Source organism: Cavia porcellus, unplaced genomic scaffold (assembly GCF_034190915.1).
Source record: "Cavia porcellus strain 051 isolate PalLab524CR breed Dunkin Hartley unplaced genomic scaffold, mCavPor4.1 scaffold_17, whole genome shotgun sequence".
In the NCBI taxonomy this organism is placed as follows: Eukaryota; Metazoa; Chordata; class Mammalia; order Rodentia; family Caviidae; genus Cavia; species Cavia porcellus.
This window is the reverse complement of record NW_026947500.1, coordinates 74369353-74388045: the sequence shown is the minus strand read 5'-3', so window position 1 is coordinate 74388045 and position 18693 is coordinate 74369353. Positions and strand designations below refer to the sequence as shown.

The 18693-nt window shown below is 58.7% G+C and overlaps 1 protein-coding gene across 4 annotated transcripts; it reads left to right on the top strand.

Moving 5' to 3' along the window:
- The first annotated feature begins 40 nt into the window (after positions 1–40).
- Arhgap45 (Rho GTPase activating protein 45) lies at positions 41–16477 on the top strand. 4 transcript variants are annotated; one of them, XM_063229199.1, is made up of 23 exons: positions 41–193; positions 2975–3305; positions 6259–6402; positions 6522–6606; positions 6691–6763; positions 6845–6908; positions 7004–7141; positions 7234–7298; positions 7933–8043; positions 8115–8195; positions 9310–9492; positions 10490–10627; positions 10775–10965; positions 11184–11320; positions 11412–11495; positions 11607–11711; positions 11826–11998; positions 12703–12891; positions 12969–13106; positions 13425–13654; positions 13745–13955; positions 15025–15127; positions 15619–16477. In XM_063229199.1, exons 1-23 carry the CDS (start codon positions 56–58, stop codon positions 15963–15965), a joined length of 3459 nt encoding a protein of 1152 aa, XP_063085269.1. In that variant the 5' UTR covers positions 41–55; the 3' UTR covers positions 15966–16477. The 4 variants fall into 4 exon arrangements, with proteins under 4 accessions (XP_063085269.1, XP_063085272.1, XP_063085271.1 ...); XM_063229202.1 differs by having other exon boundaries at positions 15509–15680; XM_063229201.1 differs by lacking the exon at positions 41–193 and adding an exon at positions 1824–2078.
- Positions 16478–18693: the final 2216 nt, after the last annotated feature.

The window sequence follows — 18693 nt, the reverse complement described above, 5'->3', positions numbered from 1 at the left end:
ACCAGCCAGGAGCCCTCCGCCCGCTGCTGGCCTTTCCAGTCCGCGTCCCTCAGCAATGAGCACACAGCAGATGGCCTTCAAGGGGCTACTGGGCTGGGTGTGTGGTTGGAGCAAAGCCTGGAGAGCTGGGCTTGGGACAGGGGGCTGTGGGCTTCCTGGCCTGTGCCCCAGAGAGGCCCCCCTTCCTCCAAAGGTCAGTGTGCATAGTTGGGGGTGGTTGGGAGGGTGAAGTGTTTTTCTCTCTGTTGGTTTTTGTTCCTTTTTGGTGGGGAGTTTGAGAGAGGGTCTCACTATGCAGTTCAGGCTAGACTTGAGCTCACACCATAGCCCAGGCTGGTCTGGACTTTGCACAGATCCTACTGCCTCAGCCTCCCGAGTGCTGGGGTGACAGGCATGTGCCACTACGACTGGCTGTCAGCTCTTTTTTATTTTATTTCATTTTTTTTTAATTTTTGAAACTGGGAATCAAACCCAGGACGTTGCACTTGCCAGGTAGGCACTGTGCTGCTGGGCTGTATCCCCAGTCTATGTTTTTATTTATCCAGGTAGGGGATCAAACTCTCAACCTTGCACTTGCCAGGCAGACACTTATGCCACTGAGCTAAACCCCTAGCTGTTTTTAGAGACAAAATCTTGCTAAGTTGCTAAATTGCTCAGACTGGGCTTCAATTTGCAATCCTCTTGCCTCAGCCTCCCAGACAGACTGCTGGGATGAGGGGTGCACACCAAGCCCAGATCTGGGTTTTCAAATCACAGGATGGAGTGGAGGGGTGGGTGGCTCAGTGGTAGGACTGCAAAAGACAAAAAACAAACAAAAACCTTAGCTCAGGGCCCTAAGTGCCTGCTTGGCAAACTCGAGGTCATGAGTTCAATCCCCGGTACCCCCCCCCCAAAAAAAAACCACCCGATAATAAAAAAAACAGCTAATGACAGATAATCACATGATGACTCATAGGACAGGCTGAAACTGGGGTAGGAAAGAAGTCGCTGCCAAGAGGACACTTTTGGGGAGGGGTCAGCACAGCCGGCAGCTGCCGGGCTCTGACCCCGCGGGTCCCACGGTGTGCGCAGCCTTCTCTGTGCTCTCCTGCGGGCCCAGTGCCCGCCCGGAGGCACCGCCGCGCCCCTGGGAAGCACACGGGAGAAGGCGGTGGGCAGTGCGGCCAGCCGGGGTGGGTGCTGGACAGCGAGCAGGCGGTGTGTGGGGGTAGACGCCGCTCACGCCCTCCCTGCGGTGGCCCTCGGGTCGGCGCGGAGCTGCCCGGAGGCAGGCACATGGCCGGGGCTGCAGGGCGGAGCTTGACCACTGTGAGACCGGAGCAGTTCAGCACGCCGCGTCCACAAGTGTGTGCCAATGCGCGTCCCCGTGGTCCCTATCTGAACGCGGGTCTTTGATCTGATCCGAGCTCAGCTCTTCCTCTTCTCCTCCTTCTTCGGTCTCGCCGTGCAGTTCAGGCCCGACTTCCAGTCACCACCTAGCTCCAGCCTGAACTTGCAGCGATGCTCCTGCCTCAGCCTCCCAAGCGCGGGGGCGAAGGCGGGGTTGTGCGCTCCCAGCTGCTCCGGGGTGGTGGCGTCCCCCCCCCACCCGAGGGCGCGCGTGCCGGCCACGACGCGCCTCCCGCCTGCTCCCCCACCGCGCGGGCGCGCAGCTGGGGAAAGCGGAAGCCGGGGCGGGGCGAGGGGCGGGGGCGGGTCTTTGGAGACCTACGTTCGCGCCCACACTGCGGAGCGACAAATTGAGGCCGGGAGGGCGGAGTTGGGCCTGGGCGCCGCCTCCGGAGCCCTGTCCTGCTCCGGGTCGGGGACAGGCGGGGCGGGTCACGTGGGCGTGACAGCTGGGAGGGGCGGCCCGCGGCAATGTGGTCGGGAGGCGGCGGCCCGCGCCCCGAGCCCCGGCGCTGAGGACCCCGGCACCCCCCCGCCGGAGCCCGGCGCCCACCCCTGCCCAGCCCAGCGCAGCCCCCGGCCGCCGGGCCGGCCGCACCATGTTTTCCAAGAAGAAACGGGAGCTCATAAAAACCCCGTCCATCTCCAAAAAGAACCGCGCGGGAAGCCCCAGCCCGCAGCCGTCGGGGGTGAGTGGGGCGCAGAGCGCAGGGCGCAGGGCGTAGAGCGCAGGGCGCGGGGCGCGGAGCTGGCGACGCGGACCGCGAGGGGGACTGCACCCTGCCACCATGCTGGGTCGGCGACCGGGGTCCCGCACCAGCTACAGCCCGCAACGGGCGGGCCAGCGGGGACCGCCGAGGGGAGCGGGGCCCTCGGGAGTCCAGCTGAAGGTATGGGGGACCGAGCTGGTGCCTAAGCTGACCACCTTAGAAACCTGGAGAGCGGGGAGGGGAGGAAGGGGAGCTCGGGGTGGGTCTGTGGGGGACTGCGCGGTGGTCGGCGAGGGCTTGGCCCTTTTGGGGTTCCAGGAGCCGTTGGGGAGTTCTAGCCAGTGTGGGGGCTGACCCTGGGCTAAAGGCTCTCAGGGGATCGGTTAATGGATGCAGTGGGCCCAGGGTGTTTCTGGGCCTGGGTGTGTCTGCCAGGCTTAGGGGCGTCCACGAAGTTTGGGGAGCCTTTTCGGTTTGGGACGCAGGTAAAGAGGCGGGTGGGGGGGGCACCCACAGAACTCTGGGCCCCCCCGGACGGACGCCGAGGGTACAGGGATCCTGAGTGTCGCCTTTCCCGGGGAAGCGAGCTGGTTTGCAGGACACTGTGCCAGGGCCTGGACCCCCCCCCCCGCCCCTTCCCCTCCCCCACGCCCGCGCAGGCCCCGCCCCGCCTGCGGTTTGGGCAGGGACCGTTGTTTGTGAAAGAAGAGGATGTTGGGTAACAGGTAGGGGGGTGCGGCCCCAAATCTCGGCCCCCCCAGGGCTTTGATCCTGTGGGGTGGGGCCGAAGATCCTCTGGGACCCCGCGGTCTTTCTGAGGAAACTAAGGCAGCGTGTCACCCCTTTCACTGACCCCTCCGCCCCCCCTCCCCCAGGAGCTGTCCAGGAAAGATGGGGCTGATTCCGTGTTCCCTGGACTTAGCCTGGACGTCCCAGCGTCGTCCTCGGGTGTCAAGACCTCGGCCACCTTGAAGCGGCCCACCAGCCTCAGCCGCCATGCCAGCGCTGCAGGCTTCCCGCTCTCGGGCTCGGGCTCCTGGACCCTAGGCCGGGGCTACCGAAGCCCCTTGATGGCTGCCAGCCCTGCAGAACCCTCTGCTGAGGGTCTAGGCCCTGAGACCACTGAGGATATCTCCAGCCTGCTGGCTGATGTGTCCCGCTTAGCAGATGGTCTGGTAAAACTCAAGGAGTGTGTGTCAAACGATGGTGAGCTGCCTGGGTGGGTGGAAGGCAGGGCCAGATGCACAAAGTACTAAGAACAGGATTTGGGTTGCAGAGAGAACTCTCTGGACCAGGGCATTCTAGCTAAGGTTTGGAAGGATGTATAGGAGTTGGGTGGTGAGGGGAGAAGCCTGGATCTCATACATGGCCAGTAGGGAACCATAAGAGGTGTTAGAGAAAAGGACTGCGGGGTCCTTCTGCATTCAGAGACACGTGAACTGGAGGCGGCCTGAGGTCTGCGGCGAGAACACCAGGAGCGCATGTACCAGGCAGGAGGTGCTGGGAGCAAGTGGCCTGAGATAGATAGTTCCGTTTTCTCCTCCACGCGGCTGCGACGGCCCGGCTTCCTGCCGGGTTATTTTCATCTGCTTCCTGTTTGTCCCTGGCAGCCCGGGCGGGCACCTCAAGCTGAGGCAGGCACAGCGTCTCATGTGGCATCTTTGGGCCCCCACCAGCTGATTCCGGAAACCACAGTGCCAAGTGCTCTGATGGCTGCCCTCAGCCACCTGTTCCACAGATGGGGAAACTGAGGCCCAGCAGCCCCACCCTGCCTGCAGGGTGCTGGGGGTGGTTCTGCAGCTCTGGTGGGAGGGCAGGAGACCCCTGGTTATCTGGTCCCAGGGCGGAGGCCCGTTTCCTGGGGAAACCCTAATCTCCATTCCTTTCCGATCCTGGGTTTCCTTGGGGGCCTGGCCTAGGCCAGGGGTGTCCTGTGGGCGGGCAGTCTGGATGGGTCTGGGGGTCTCTGTCTCAGGAAGGGCCATGGGATGTGGGTTAGGTAGAGTCCCAGGCTGCCCAGTGCCACTGCCCTGCCTGGCATGAGATGGCCTGGGACTCAGGGGTGGCCCATGGCTGACATCCCAGCACTCTGGGAGGCTGAGGCAGGAAGACTGCAAGTTCCAGCCCTGCCTGAGGGGCTGAGCCTGAGGATCTGAGGTCTCAGGGCCAGAGACTTAGCTCAGCAGCACAAGCGCCTGCCTGGCAAGCTCGAGGTCATGAGTTTGATCCCCGGCACCAAAAAAACAAAAAACAAGACTGTGTCTCAAAATAAAGGGGTAGTGTGTACCCCTCAATGGAAGAACACCTCTGGGTTCAATCCGCAGGACCACACAAGCAAAAAGAGAAAAGAAAGAGTCAGGTGTGGTGGTGCACAACTGTAGTCTCAGCACTCGGGAGGCTGAGGCAGGAGGATTGTTGTGAGCTCGAGACCAGCCTGGGCTACATAGTGAGCTCAAGGCCAGCCTGGACTGCTTGGCAAGACCCTGTGTCAAAAAAGACAGAAAAAGAAAAGAAAAAAGAAATAGGGCAGTGACCACAGGCTCTGCAGCATTGGTGTGCAGGTCACCAGGTGGCCAAAGGACACTGAGGTTGTTTCCAGTCTTGCCCAGCAGGTGGGCACAGCAGGTGGGCACAGCAGGCGGGTGTGGTCTGCAAGGCCCTGTCCCTTAGCCAAGCCTTCCAACGCTTTGGGCTTCAATTCTGGGCCTCAGTTTCCCCATGCATCTTCCATTCCCCCTGACTCAGAATAGCACTGCTTCAGCCAGGATTCTTTCCTGTCGAGAGCTGCAGGAGCCCAAGCCATGGGGATGCCGGGGTGGGCTGTGGCTCACAGTTTGTCCTCAGTGGACACCAATCCCTGCCATGTGTGTCAGTGGCACCGTGTACCCCGTACTGGACAGCAGCCCAGGTACTGCTGGGCACGGCCCCCAGGTGAGGGGACCTGCAGTTCGGGTCCCCAGCATGACTTGGCCCAATGCAGTGTAGTTTCCCCCCGAGCCCCGGCCAGTTCTGGGTTCTGAGCCTCCCAGACTCTTGCAGTGGCTGGGCCACCTGTCCTGGTGGTGTTCAGCAGGGGTCCAACCCACTCCTGGGTCTCCCTGTCTTTGGTCATCCTGGCCTCTCCCATAAACTCCTGTGATGTGGCTTCCACTAGACACTCCGTTTCTATTTTGTGGTTGTTTTGAGACAGCGTCTGGCTATGTATCCCAGATTGACCTTGAACTGGCCGAGATCTTCCTGCCTCAGCCTCCCGAGTTCTGGCATGACAGGCGTGCGCTGCCACCATGCCCGCCTAGGCGGATACTCCATTTCTTTCTTCCTTTCTTTCTTTCTTTCTTTCTTTCTTTCTTTCTTTCTTTCTTTCTTTCTTTTTGTACTGGGAATTGAACTCAGGACCTTGCACTTATCTGGCAGGTGCTTATGCCACTGAACTATATTCCCAGATAGATACCCCATTTCTTTTTTATCGGTACCGGGGATCGAACTCACGACTGTCTGCTTGCAAGGCAGGTGCTTATGCCGCTGAGCTAAATCCCCAGCCCCGATACTCCATTTCTTTAAAAAATTTCTTCCAGGGGCTGAGAGCATAGCTCAGCAGCATAGCGCCTGCCTGGCAAGCATGAGACCCTGGATTCGAGTCCCAGTTCTGGGGAAAAAAATCTTCCAATTTAGAGAATTTAGGGCATTTAAAATTCTGTTCGACCAGGAAGATGCGGCCACAGCCCTGCTTGGCTACCTGGAGCCGGAGTAGGGAGGCCCCGCACCCTGGCCAGCGGAGATAGGAGGCTGTGTGCTGTTAAAGGATCTCTCCTGTAACCCTCAGCAAAGGGGGGCTCGGATAATCCGGGCTTCTCAGTGAGTGTGCTGCCAGGAGGGCCTGGGCGGGGCTGCCAGGGCCCTAGGCTGCCCCCAGGAGGCAGCCCATGGGGATTTGCTCCCTGAGGGGCTGGGAAGTGCTCTGAGAGAAACCACTGTCCAGGCTGAGCTTTTGTGGATCTCACCAGGAGCCCAGAGGGAGACAGTGACCTCCCCTGGCTTCCCTGCCCTTCCTACCTCTTCCTCAGTTTCCCTACTGGGGAGCAGCAGCTTAGAGCAGCCAGGGAGATATTACCTGGGACAGGAAGCTTGTTTCCCTGCTCACACCCACTCGGCCCCACAGAGCTCCTGGAGGCCCGGAGGCCGAAGGCCCATGAGCGCCTGGGGGAGGCCCTGCGTGTGCTACATCAGGTCATCTGCAAGTACCCAATGCTGAACACCTTGGAGACACTGACTGCCGCGGGCAAGCTCATCGCCAAGGTTAAAGGTCAGCAGAGGCAGCTAGGCTTGGAAGGGTTTCCTGGAAGAGGGGGTATCTAAACTGGGTTTTGAAGGATGAATAGGAGTTCAGTAGGCCAACCGCGTGTCTATGTCTCTGACTTCCAGCCTTCCATTTTGAATGTAACCTTGACTCAGACAAAAGGGAATTTGAGAAAGCCCTGGAGACCATGGCAGTGTCCTTCAGCAGTAGGTGAGTGGGTTGTCTGTGAAACCAGGGATGGAGGCTGAGGTGCCAGGGCTCCCCAGACACTAAGCCCCCATCCCGGCCCCGCAGTGTGTCGGAGTTCTTTATGGGTGAGGTGGATAGCAGCACACTCCTGGCCGTGCCTCTTGGGGACCCCAGCCAGGTGAGCAGAGGTATACGGGGTGAGGGCCGGGGACACAAGGTGCAGCGGGGCAGGGAAGTCAGAGTGTCCCCGTTCGAGCAGGCCATGGAGAACCTTTACTCAGGCAGCGAGGGCTCCCCAGCCGGCGCCGAGGACTGCGAGGAAGGTGAGTGGCCGTGTCCCTGGGTCACAGAGCATGGGGTGGGGGGCGGCGTCTCCCCCCAATCCCGCTGGCCCGGGAGCTGAGCACGCACCCTGCAGGCTGCCTGCCCCCGGAGGAGGTGGACCTACTTCTGCAGCGCTGTGAGGGCGGCGTGGACGTGGCCCTGCAGTATGCCAAGAACATGGCCAAGTACATGAAAGACCTCATTGGCTACCTGGAGAAGCGGATGGCGCTGGGTGAGCGCATGCGCAGGAGGTCTGGTGGGAAGGGCGGGGAGGGATCCGCCCTCTCCTGCCTGACCACGCCCCCTGTCCGCCCCCTCCCCCAGAGATGGAGTTCGCTAAGGGTCTGCTGAAAATCATCCACGGCTGCCGACAGAGCGTGATTCAAGAGGTGGGCTCCACGTGGGCACGGGATAGCCCGGGGGCTGCCACCCCGGCTCTCCGGGAGGCTGAGGCAGGGGGAGCAAAAGTTTCAGAAGGCAACCTAGTGACTGAGAAAGATTCTGTTTCAAATAAATGGAAAAAAACTGAAAATATAGCTCAATGGTAGAAGGCTCCTGGGCTCTAGCAAAGAAAAGAAGCTGGGCGTGATGGTGCATACCTGGACTCTCCCAGCATCAGGAGGCTGAGGCAGGAGGACCTAGGATTTCGAGGCCAGCCTGGGCTACAAAATGAGTTCAAAGTCAGTCTGGACTTTATATAGACCGTTTAAAAAAAAAGTCACAATTCATTCTGTGTGTGATGGTACACCTTATCATTCCAGCACTCTGGGAAGCTGAGGCAGGAGGATTCCAAGTTTGAGACCAGCCTGGGGAACTTAGTGACTTAGCAAGACCTCGTCCTGAAATAAAAAAGGCTGAGGATGTAGCTCAGTGCAAAGGCCCTGGGTTCAATTCCCGGTACCGTTTCTTAAAATGCTGCAGTATTTTCTGCCAGTACAGCACAAATCCAGGGAGGGAGGTGGCCGCCGGGAACGCTGGGGCCACCGCGGCCCCAGCCTCCCTGACCTAGCACCTGCCCCGCAGCCCCACATGCCCCTGATGTCCATCTACTCGCTGGCCCTGGAACAGGACATGGAGTTCAGCCACAGTATTGTGCAGGCAGCGACCACGCTGCAGGCGCAGACCTTCATACAGGTGGGCTGCGGGGCGCGGAGGGCGGCCGGGGGTGCCTCCCCAGGTCCCCACTCATGTCCCCTCTCGCCCAGCCCCTCACCCACCGGCGGCTGGAGCATGAGAGGCGCAGGAAGGAAATCAAGGAGTCCTGGCAACGTGCACAGCGGAAGCTGGTAGGAGCCGGGGTGGGGCAAGGGGACACGGAAGAGGGGTGTGGGGTGCGCGCGCGCGCGTGTGTATGTGTGTGTGTGTGGTGTGTGTATAAAAAAACACACAGGATGGCTGCGCATGCGCAGTGTCTTGCACAGGTGTGGGACACCTGGACTGCGCATGCGCCCTCGTTGGTTCCTGCAAAGATCTCAGATCTATCTGCCCTAGTTCAAAGATTCACTGTCCAGAGGCCCCCAGAGCACGAGGGTTCCCAGGTTGGAGAGAACCTGGGGGTCACTAGCTTAAGTAGGGGGCTCCGGGAAAGTAGTCTCTTCTTGATTCTCTCTGTGATGCTTCAAAGGCCCTGCAGAAGATGGGCGTGGTGGCCACAGCCTCTATGTGACCCCAGTGCTCCTGTGGCTGAGACAGGAGGGTCACAGGGAGTTCCAGGCTAGAATGGGCTGCAGAGTGAGTTGAATAGCAGCGGGAACCTCACAGTAAGGCTCAGTCTCTCAAAAAATAAAAATAAAACCAAAAACACTTTGCACTAAGTGGCCCAGTCTGTACTCGAACTTGTGTCCCTCCTGCATCAGCCTCCCTGGAGGGTGCTGGGAGGCCAGGGTGTGTGCCACCGGGGGCAGCCTTCTTTCTTTTTTTTTTTTTTTAACAGCCTTTTGGGTGACTCATCCGAAAAGGCCTTCCCCTCATCAGGGTTGTTTATCACCGTTATGGTCCTAATTGTATTAGTTCTTTTTGGGGTGGGGTGTTGAACCCAGAGCAAGTACAAGCTGCACCTGAGCACAATCTATTCTTTTCTGAACCTCATCGTTTCTGCAGTCCCCATCCGCCCCCCAGTTTCTGGCCAAGCGCTTCCTGAGGAGCCCCAGGGCTGTTGACTTCCTGTCTAGGCCCCCCCACATTTCATCTCTTGGAAGGAAGTGAAATCAGCTGAGATGTGAGGCGCCAGCCGCGTCTGCCGGGGCGCTGGCTGATCGCTGGTGCTTCTGTGGGGAGCCTCAGCCTCCTCACCTGAGCAATGGGCACCCATGCTGCCAGCCGCAGTGGGCCGTGGGTCTCCAGGAAGCAAACACTGGTGGAGCAGGGTCAGAGCCCATCTCCCCGTTCCCACACCCACAGCAAGAAGCTGAAAACAACCTGAAAAAGGCCAAGGCGAGCTACGTGCAGCGCTCTGAGGACCATGACAAGGCCCGGTTTCAAGTGGCCAAGGAAGAGCAGGGCGCCACCCCACCTGGGGTGGGCAGTGCAGCTTCCAAGACACTGGACAAGAGGCGACGGCTGGAGGAGGAAGCCAAGAACAAGGTCAGGGTATGGGGATGAGACCGGGGGTGCAGATTTCGCCTCCAGGCTTCGACTCAGACCCCAGCTCCTCTTGAGAATACCCTTCCCGGTGGCACCTGTGGTGGTGCACAGCTGTCATTCCAGCACTGTGGGTGGCTGAGGCAGAAGGATCTCAAATTCTAGCCCAGCCTGGACCACTTTAGCAAGACCTTCTCTCAAAAAGTAAAAAAACAAAACCCAAAAAATCAGACTGGGAATGTAGCTCATGTAAAGGCCCAAGATTCCATTCCTAGGACCACAAAATAAACACACAATTTAAAAAATGCCCCTCCCACCTTCTCCTGCCTGGCTCCTCCAGAGAATTTTTGTTTTATTTGACTAATTATTTTTGATCTTAGGAACGTCTTTATTCTTAATCAAAGGGCAACACTTTTCTCCAGTCAGCATCAAATCTATTTTACAGGGTACTATTTTTGTTAACCACAAAACCTTTCAGAAGGCAGCTTTAATTGAAAGTTTAAAATTTGCACTTTCACACTAGAAGACCATTAGTTTTATGGATTCAGTGGTTAAGAAGGCAAAAGTCCCATAAAGGCTTCAGAGCAAGTGGAATCTAAATGGAATTCAGGATCAGTTAGTATAGTGTATCAAACCGGCACCTTCCCTTGTATCAAAACCAGGTCAGTAGCGATTATTTGTGGTCAACTCAACTGCACAAGCATGCAACCAAATCTGAAACCAGCTCCGCCTCCACGTTACTGTAATTAATTTATGTTCGAGGCAGAGTCTCACTATGCAATTCAGGCTGGCCTTGAATTTATAATGTAGCCCAGGCTGGCCTCGAACTCCTGGTGATCCTCCTGCCTCAGCCTCCCAAGCCCTGGGATGCTAGGCATGCAGCACCAAGCCGGCTCTCGGGAGGTTTCCCTGTCAGGCCTGACCAGTAACAGACTGGCTGAGGCCTGAGCCCCTGGGCTGAGCCTCCCGGCCCATCCTGACCCCCTTACACACACCCCAGGCGGAGGAAGCCTTGGCCACCTACCGCACGTGCGTGGCAGATGCCAAGACTCAGAAGCAGGAGCTGGAGGACACGAAAGTGACCGCGCTGCGGCAGATCCAGGAGATCATCCGCCAAAGCGACCAGACCATCAAGTCGGTGGGTGGCGGCCGTGCTGCGCGCCCGCTTGGCGGGGGGTGGGGAGGGGGAGTGGCGGGGGACTGGGGAGAAGGGTGGGGGAGGGGAGGTTTTAACCGTCAGCAGCCACGGCCCAGTGCCTGACCGGTCCCCACCCGCCTTCCGCAGGCCACCATCTCCTACTACCAGCTCATGCACATGCAGACAGCGCCGCTGCCCGTGCACTTCCAGATGCTGTGCGAGAGCACGAAGCTCTACGACCCTGGCCGGCAGTACGCGTCGCATGTGCGGCAGCTGCAGCGCGAGGAGGAGCCCGACGTGCGCTATGACTTTGAGCCGCACGTGTCCACCAACTCTTGGTACCGCTCCAGGCCCGCCCCGCCCATAGCCCCGCCCCGCACCACCCAAGGCCCGCCCAGAGCCCCTCCCCTCCCCGCCCAAGGCCCGCCCTCCTGTCCAGAGCCCCGCCCCTCACCACCCAAGGCCCACCCTCCCGTCCAGAGCCCCGCCCCAGAGCCCCACCCCCACTCCCACCGGCTGCCCGCGTGACCTCCCGCTCCACCCGGGTACCCGCCAGGTCCCCCGTCATGCGTACCCGGAAAAGCAGTTTCAATGTTGGCGACACTTTGGGGACTGAGACCACCACAACCAGCAGCAGCAGCCCCCCGGAGGAAGGCGGACCCAGTGAGGGTACATCAGCCAAGGAGCACAGGGGTAAGCACTGGCAGAGGCCCCGAGTGGGCACCGGCTCCCGGCAGCCCCCAGCCCAGCTCCGCACAGGACTTGCCCCTTTCTGCTTCCCCAGGAGGACGGGGACACCAGGTACACAAGTCGTGGCCAAGCGCCGTCTCGGACTCGGACAGCAGCGTGGACCCAGGCACGGGCTCAGGTGAGGTGGCCGCTGCCCCGTCCTCCCTCCTGCCCAGGGGACGGCGGTCGTGTCCCGCCGGCTGTGGGTCTGGGTCACGCTGGGACTCTGACAACCCCGTGTCCTGGCCAGGGGACTTTAAGAAGTTCCAGCGGATGTCATCCAGTGGCACTGCGTCGTCCAGTGAGGAGCTGGTGGACCAGGAGGGCGGAGCCGGGACGGAGGAGGTGGAGCAGGGTGAGGGGACCTGAGCCTGGCAGAGGATGGGACACGGGTCGGGAGAGGGCTCTGGGCACCTGGGCCTGTCCCCTTCCTGCCTCAATGACACGGACTCCTCATTCTGCCCCCCAGATGACATCAATAGCATGGCCCCCCAGCTGCCAGTGGCCGTGCCCAGCGGGCCCTTCCGCCATGTCGGGCTGTCCAAGGCGGCCCGCACCCACCGGCTCCGAAAACTCCGCACGCCGGCCAAGTGCCGCGAGTGTAACAGCTACGTCTACTTCCACGGGGCTGAGTGTGAGGAGGTGCGTGGGGTGCACGCCTGGCAGCCGGCACTCTGGGAGGCTGAGCCAGGCCAGGAGGTCAGGAGTATGAGCCCAGCCATACTCTGGACAACTGTGCGAAATGCTGTTCTCAAAAAAAAAAAAAAAAGAAAGAAAAGAAAAGAAAAGGGAGCTGGAGGTTTAGCTCAGCAGCATAAGCACCTGCCTTGCAAGCAGGCAGTCGTGAGTTCGATCCCCGGTACTGATAAAAAGGAAAAAGAAAAAAAAAAAAGTTGAAAGGGATAGGGATGTAGCTTAAAGTGAAGGTTCTAGATAGTACAGGGGCGAGGGGAGCAGCAAAGAAAGGGCAAGTGGGGCTCTTTTTAGGGTTGGGTCTCCTAGGAGGAGAGGCTAGGGGTGAACAGGGTGTCTGAGGTGGAGGCAAGGACAGCCAACGCAAAGGCCCTGGGGGCAGGGAGAACAAGCAGTACCAGATGGATGTAGTGGCGCATGCCTGTCATCTCAGCACTCGGGAGGCTGAGGCAGGAGGATCGTTGCAAGTGTAAGATTAGCCTGTGCTACCAAGTGAGCTCAAGGCCAGCCTGAACTGCATATTGAGACCCTGTCTCAGAGAAAGCCTGTGATTTTTCAGGTACCAGGGGGGTCATGAGGGCTCTGGGGAGAGGGGAGGTGGATCTGGGTGTGCACAGGGCCGGGCTGCTGGGCTCACTTCCTGGCGTCCCCAGTGCTGCCTGGCGTGCCACAAGAAATGCCTGGAGACCCTGGCCATCCAGTGTGGCCACAAGAAGCTACAGGGCCGCCTTCAGCTCTTTGGACAGGACTTCGGGCGCGCGGCCTCGGGCACCCCGGACGGCATCCCATTCATTGTGAAGAAGTGCGTGTGTGAGATCGAGCACCGCGCTCTGCACACCAAGGTGCCCGGGGGAGCTGGCGGGGGTTAGGGTTAGGGTTGGGGGGGGCTGGTGGGCGGGGACTCACCGCCTCCCCGCAGGGCATCTACCGAGTCAATGGGGTGAAGACCCGTGTGGAGAAGCTGTGCCAGGCCTTTGAGACTGCCAAAGAACTGGTGGAGCTGTCACAGGCCCCTCCCCATGACATCAGCAATGTCCTCAAACTCTACCTGCGTCAGGTGTGGGGTTGTTGTTGGCCTGGGGGCGGGGCCAGAGCTAGGTGGAGCCAGAGGCTGGGAGGGGCGTGGTCTTGGCAGGAGCTGGTCCCATACTGAGCTGGGGGTGTGACCAGATGCTGTGGTGGGTGTGGCCTAGTTGATTGGGCGTGGCTAGAGCTTTGTTGGGGCGTGGCTCTGGCGGGCTGTCAAGGTCATATCTCAGAGTGGGTGGAGCCTTGGATGGGGCGCGGCCAGGGCTCAGCAGGGGCGTGGCCTTGGTAGGTGTGCTGTCCCCCCAGCCTGATCTCCCCGACCATATCCTTTCCCATCGTCCTGCAGCTGCCGGAGCCTCTCATCTCCTTCCGCCTCTACCACGAACTGGTGGGTCTGGCCAAGGACAACCTGAAGGCTGAGGCCGAGGCCAAGGCCGCATCCCGCGGAGCCCGGCAGGATAGGTCCCAGAGTGAGGCCGCAGCCGTGGCCATGGCGGGCCGCCTGCGGGAGCTGCTGCAGGACCTGCCCTGGGAGAACCGGGCCACACTGCAGTACCTGCTGCGGCACCTGCGCAGGTCAGGGCCGCTGGGCGGGGATCTGGGGTGGGAGAGGGGGAGGGGGTCTCCTGGGGCCACTCACACACTTCGGTCCTTCCCCACCCACAGGGTCGTGGAGGTAGAACAGGACAACAAGATGACCCCGGGAAACCTAGGCATTGTGTTCGGGCCCACACTGCTGCGGCCGCGGCCCACTGACGCCACTGTCTCCCTGTCCTCGCTGGTAGACTACCCCCACCAGGCCCGGGTTATTGAGACCCTCATCACCCAGTACAGCCTGGTCTTTGGGGACGAGCCAGAGGAGGGGCTGCGGACACAGGTGGGTCTGAGCCAGGGCTGTGCGTGGAGGATGGAGACACCACCTTGTGAGGGCTTTGGTTTGGACAGGGCAGCTGCTGGGTGGTGTCTTCCTAGCAGAGAACTGGGTAAGATAGCCCTGGCATGTGCAAAGGCCCTGTGGGCCCCACACCCTCCTTTGGAACTCATATCAGACTCTCCATGATCAGCACAGATCCACAGTTGGGTTCTGTTTGTTTCTGCTTTTTGACACACGGTCTCACTATACAGTTTAGCCTGACCTTGAACTCACTAGAAGCTGTGTTCAGAGCTGGGCATGGTGAGCACACTCATAGGCCTTGAGAGCCAGGGAGCTGAGTAGGATGCAGCCTCAGCACAGAGACTCCTGTGCAGGCATCGGGGCCAGGCTTGGTCTCCCTAATCAAAGTACTTATCCCTGACATAGGAGCCATTGGGGTTAGCAGATGTCCAGAGTGGATAGGGAATCATAAAAGTGAACTTTCACAAGCAGGTGTGTTGGCACAAAGGTGTCATCCCAGCACTCAGGAGGCTGAGGCAGGAGGATCATTGCAAGTTCGAGACCAGCCTGGGCTACAAAGTGAGCTCAAGGCCAGCCTGAACTGCATAGGAGACCCTGTCTCAAAAAGACCAGCCACCCCCCAAAAAAAACTTTCGGCTGGGTTTGGTACACATCTGTCATCCCAGCACTTTGGGAGGCTGAGGCAGGAGGATTTTGTTTGAAGCTAGCCTAGGCAACTTAGCAACTTACTGAGATACTGCCTCTAATTTTGTTTTTGTTTTTTTGTTTTTGTCTTTTTCCTTTTTATTGGTACTGGGGATCGAACTCACGACTGCCAGCTTGCAAGGCAGGCGCTTATGCCGCTGAGCTAAATCCCCAGCCCCACTGCTTCTAATTTTGAAAAAAAAATTTTTTAAACATATTTGAAGTACTGTGGACATGTAGGAGCTCGGTGGCAGAGTGCTTGCTAAGTGTCACTGCTGCGGACTCTCTGGGGCTTAGCAGCAGCCAGTTCATCCTTTAGGGATCTGGTTGTGATTTTCTTAACACTCCCCGCCATCCCGTCCCTTAGGAGGAGCCGAGCAGCCAGTGCTCAGAGGTGGTGATACCGGTGGTGACCTGTCTGGAGGCCAGTGAGGACACCACCTACGTCCTGCAGGACGACGGGGGCCGAGGTGAGCAGTGGGCAAGATGGGGCCCCGGACCCTGTGCAGCAGGTGTGGGAGGTGGAATGTGGTGTCCAAGAGATGCAGCAGGACACAGACATGGTTGCACATGCCTGTCATCGCAGCAGTCTGGGAGGATGAAGCAGGAGGATCCCAAGTTAGAGCTCAGACTAGACAACTCTGGCAACTTGCCGATATGTTTGTCTCAAGACGAAAAATACTGTAAAGATCAGGCTGGGGTTCGGAGGGAAGCTCTGGGTTCAGTCCCCCATATTGGAGGGAGAGACATAGACACAGCCCCGAAGCAGGGGCTGGAATGGGACAGCCTGTTTCTGGCAGCCAGGGGACACCTGTTTTTTATTTTTATTTTTTTTTTTTCGTTTTTATCAGTACCAGGGATGAAACTCACGACTGTCTGCTTGCAAGGCAGGTGCTTATGCCGCTAAGCTAAATCCCCAGCCCCTGGAACACCTGTTCCATTCTCTGCCTGGTTTTCCCAGAATCCCGAGTGGCATCCAACGATTCTGACTCAGAGCTGGAGGAGCCCTTGGACCCCCTGTCCCTGTCGGACTCGAGTGCCATACACCGCTTCAGCTTCCTGGAGAAGCAGGAGGGCGAAGCCAGCGCCGAGGAGGCTCCCCGGAGCCGCAGTGGCAGCGGGGAGCAGCTGGGGGAGGAGGATGAGGAGGGCCCGGCCCCGTCGATGTCCACCTACAACACCAACCAGTCCAACAACACAGCGCTGGTCAGGCTGCCGCCCGTGAGACAGTCACAGCAGGTGGCTGTGGGGACAGGTGGCCGGAATTCACCTGGGCCAGGTGGCAGCGTCGTACTGCTGCTCTCCTGATCCCCCGGAGGGTCCTGGCTCTGTCCTGGGTCACCACCAAGGATGCCCAGGCTTGGACAATGCTCACAGCTCCAAGACCACACTGGCTGCCTCTCCAGGGACTGCAGGGCCTGGGGTCCACCCTGTGTCTGACTCTTGGGCAGGCCTGGCTCAGTCCAGCTGGGGTCCCCATCTTTGGGGACATCGCCTCCCACCTGTCAGGGCACCCCGGGCTTGGAGGACTATACAGCCCTGTCCCTCACAAGCCTGTCCTACAGCCCTGGCATCCCTGTGACTCGGGCCTACCTGGACCTCGCCCTGCTGCCATCCAAGCTTAAACAGGCCCTGGGGAATGCTGCTGCCAGCCCCGGCCACCCCAACCCTGGGGGAACTATGGCTGCAGGAAGCTGTCACTTTTGTGTAAAGCTGGAGTTGGACAGCTGGGCTTAGGTACACAGTGGAGTCCCTCACAGGCCTTGGTGTCCTTGCAAACCCAAGCTTCTGTTTTGCTTAAAATAAAACTTTTAATCTAGTGGGTTTGGTTTGTTTATTATTGTGGTCTGGAAATTGAACTCAGGACCTTAGCATTGAACTATATCCCTGACTTTAAATTTGGGTGGTTCTTTTGGTATTTTCTGGACACAGGGTCTTGGCATGTAATCTAGGATGACCTTGAAGTAATTACATAGCCCGGGCTGGCCTGGTACTCATGGCAACCTTCCTGCCTCAGCCTTCCCAGTGCCGGGATTATAGGTATGCACCTCCACACCCATGTTTAGTTTTGATTTTTTTTTTTTTTGTCTTTTTTAAATTTTTATCGGTACCGGGGGTCGAATTAGTTTTGATTTTGAGACAGTTCCTTCCTAAGGTCACTGAGTAAGATACCCAAGCTGGGCTTTCCTTTGCAATTCTGCCTCGGCCTCCCAGGGTGCTGGGATCGGTGCACCCCTGCGCCCCGCCTGCCTGGTGTCTTCTGTGAGAGCAGCACCCCCGCAGAGGATCTAGGGTGGGGACACAGAGGTCCTGCAGCGCTGTCCCTGGCTCCCTCGAGGTGGACATGGGCAAGCCTTTTGGGTGGCTGACAGCTCAGAGCCACGCAGTGGGTGCTGGGCCCACAAGGCTCTTCCCTGCTGCAAGGTCCCACGCCGAACGTGTGACTCCCACGAGCTGCGAGTGTGGCCCGCGGGTTTGTAGATGGACAAGCTGCATCTGCAAGTTGTTTATTCACTTATTGTTTGGTGGGCACCTGGGACTGAACTCGGGGCCTTGTGCTGGCCAGGCAGGTCCTGTGCCGCTGAGCTACATCCCTGGCCCCTACTGCAGACAACGTGGATTTCAAGTCAGGACTGAGTAAGAGACTAAGTCACCACATCTGTTCTTCCAGGCTTGTGATTGACGGGCTGGCCTTTGCATGTGACTTTTTTTTTTTTTAAAGTCTGAGACAGGGTCTCGCTGTATAGTCCAGGCTGGCCTTGAGCTCACTTTGTAACCCAGGCTGGTCTCGAACTCACAACGATCCTCCTGCCTCAGCCTCCCGAGTGCCAGGATGACAGGCGTGCGCCACCATGACCAGCCCTACAGATTTTAATATTCTGGTCCTGTGCTAAATTTCTGGAGTCCTATCACACGCCTTGCTGGGTTTTTTAATCGTGGCTAACTCTGCCTCTTATCTCTGGGGCACAAGCCTTTTCCCTGCAGAGGACGTTGTCCCCCCCGCCTCTGAGAAGCGGCTGTATCCATGTGTACCCTCCTCAGGGCCACCCTGTCACTCTGCGTTACCTAGCAGCTATGGGTCACTTCCTGTGGCTCCCTGCGGTGTGAAGAAGCCTCTCTGCGCATGAGTAGCTGTGAGACTGTCACCTGAGGCTCCGTCCTCACAATGGTGCCCGGCTGCGGACCTCGCCAGCGGGACTGTGTCCAGGCGCCTGCTTCACCGATTCCGCTTCCTCCTATGTGGGCGCTGGGGCTGCCGGCATTTGCCTGAGCCCCGCAGCCGCAAAGCGGGAGTCCCAGCGTGGTCACCTTCTCACAGTTACCTGGGAAACCGTTTGCTCAGAGCCTCACGGCCTGCTCTGTGACAGCCCTCACACCGGCCCACCTCAGCGCCCGGTTTGCCCACGGGGAGCTGCTTTTGTGCTCCGGCTGGCTTCGGGGTTTTTGAGTCTGTTTGAAGATCCCACCGCCTGAATCTCCTGCGGGGACACGCTGCAGCCTGTGTGTGTGGCAGGTCCCTGGCCCCCGCCCACAGGATTTTCTGACACCCTGCGGCGACCTCAGGCCCGGTGCAGTGGGAAGATCAGCTGGTGAAAACAAGTATGCCTCTGCCCAAAGCGGGCAGTCAGCAGTGACACCACCACCAACACAGCGCAGAAGAGGACACCCTGAGGTGACCATCGATTCCCCACCGAAGACCCTCTGCACTAGATTCCTGGTTAGAGTGCAAAATCTAAGACAAACCAGAAAACTGCAGGCAGTAGGTGGGCCCTCAGGGACGAAAATTTACAAGAGCTTAGGGAAAAAATGCAGACACAGAAGAGGTGGGAGAGATCAGAAGCAAGGCTGGGGGACAGGGGAGGACCAGGAAAACTGTACAGAAGACTAACCCTAGAAAACCTGGTACAGACGACTAGGGGAGAGAGAGAAAATAAAAGAAGAGAACCACAAAAAATTAGAAACCCTGTCCACACATGAAAAACCAAGATCAAGCCATGAAAAAAAAACACACAACAAAAACCTAAACAAAAAGGAA

Bases quoted from the DNA above. Each gene is read 5' to 3' on its own strand.
- Arhgap45 (XM_063229199.1), top strand. From the start codon at position 56: ATGAGCACACAGCAGATGGCCTTCAAGGGGCTACTGGGCTGGGTGTGT. The intron at 7,299-7,932 runs GTGGGCTCCACG...CCTGCCCCGCAG, and splicing joins GACAGAGCGTGATTCAAGAG to CCCCACATGCCCCTGATGTC. The intron at 13,655-13,744 runs GTCAGGGCCGCT...CCCCACCCACAG, and splicing joins CTGCTGCGGCACCTGCGCAG to GGTCGTGGAGGTAGAACAGG.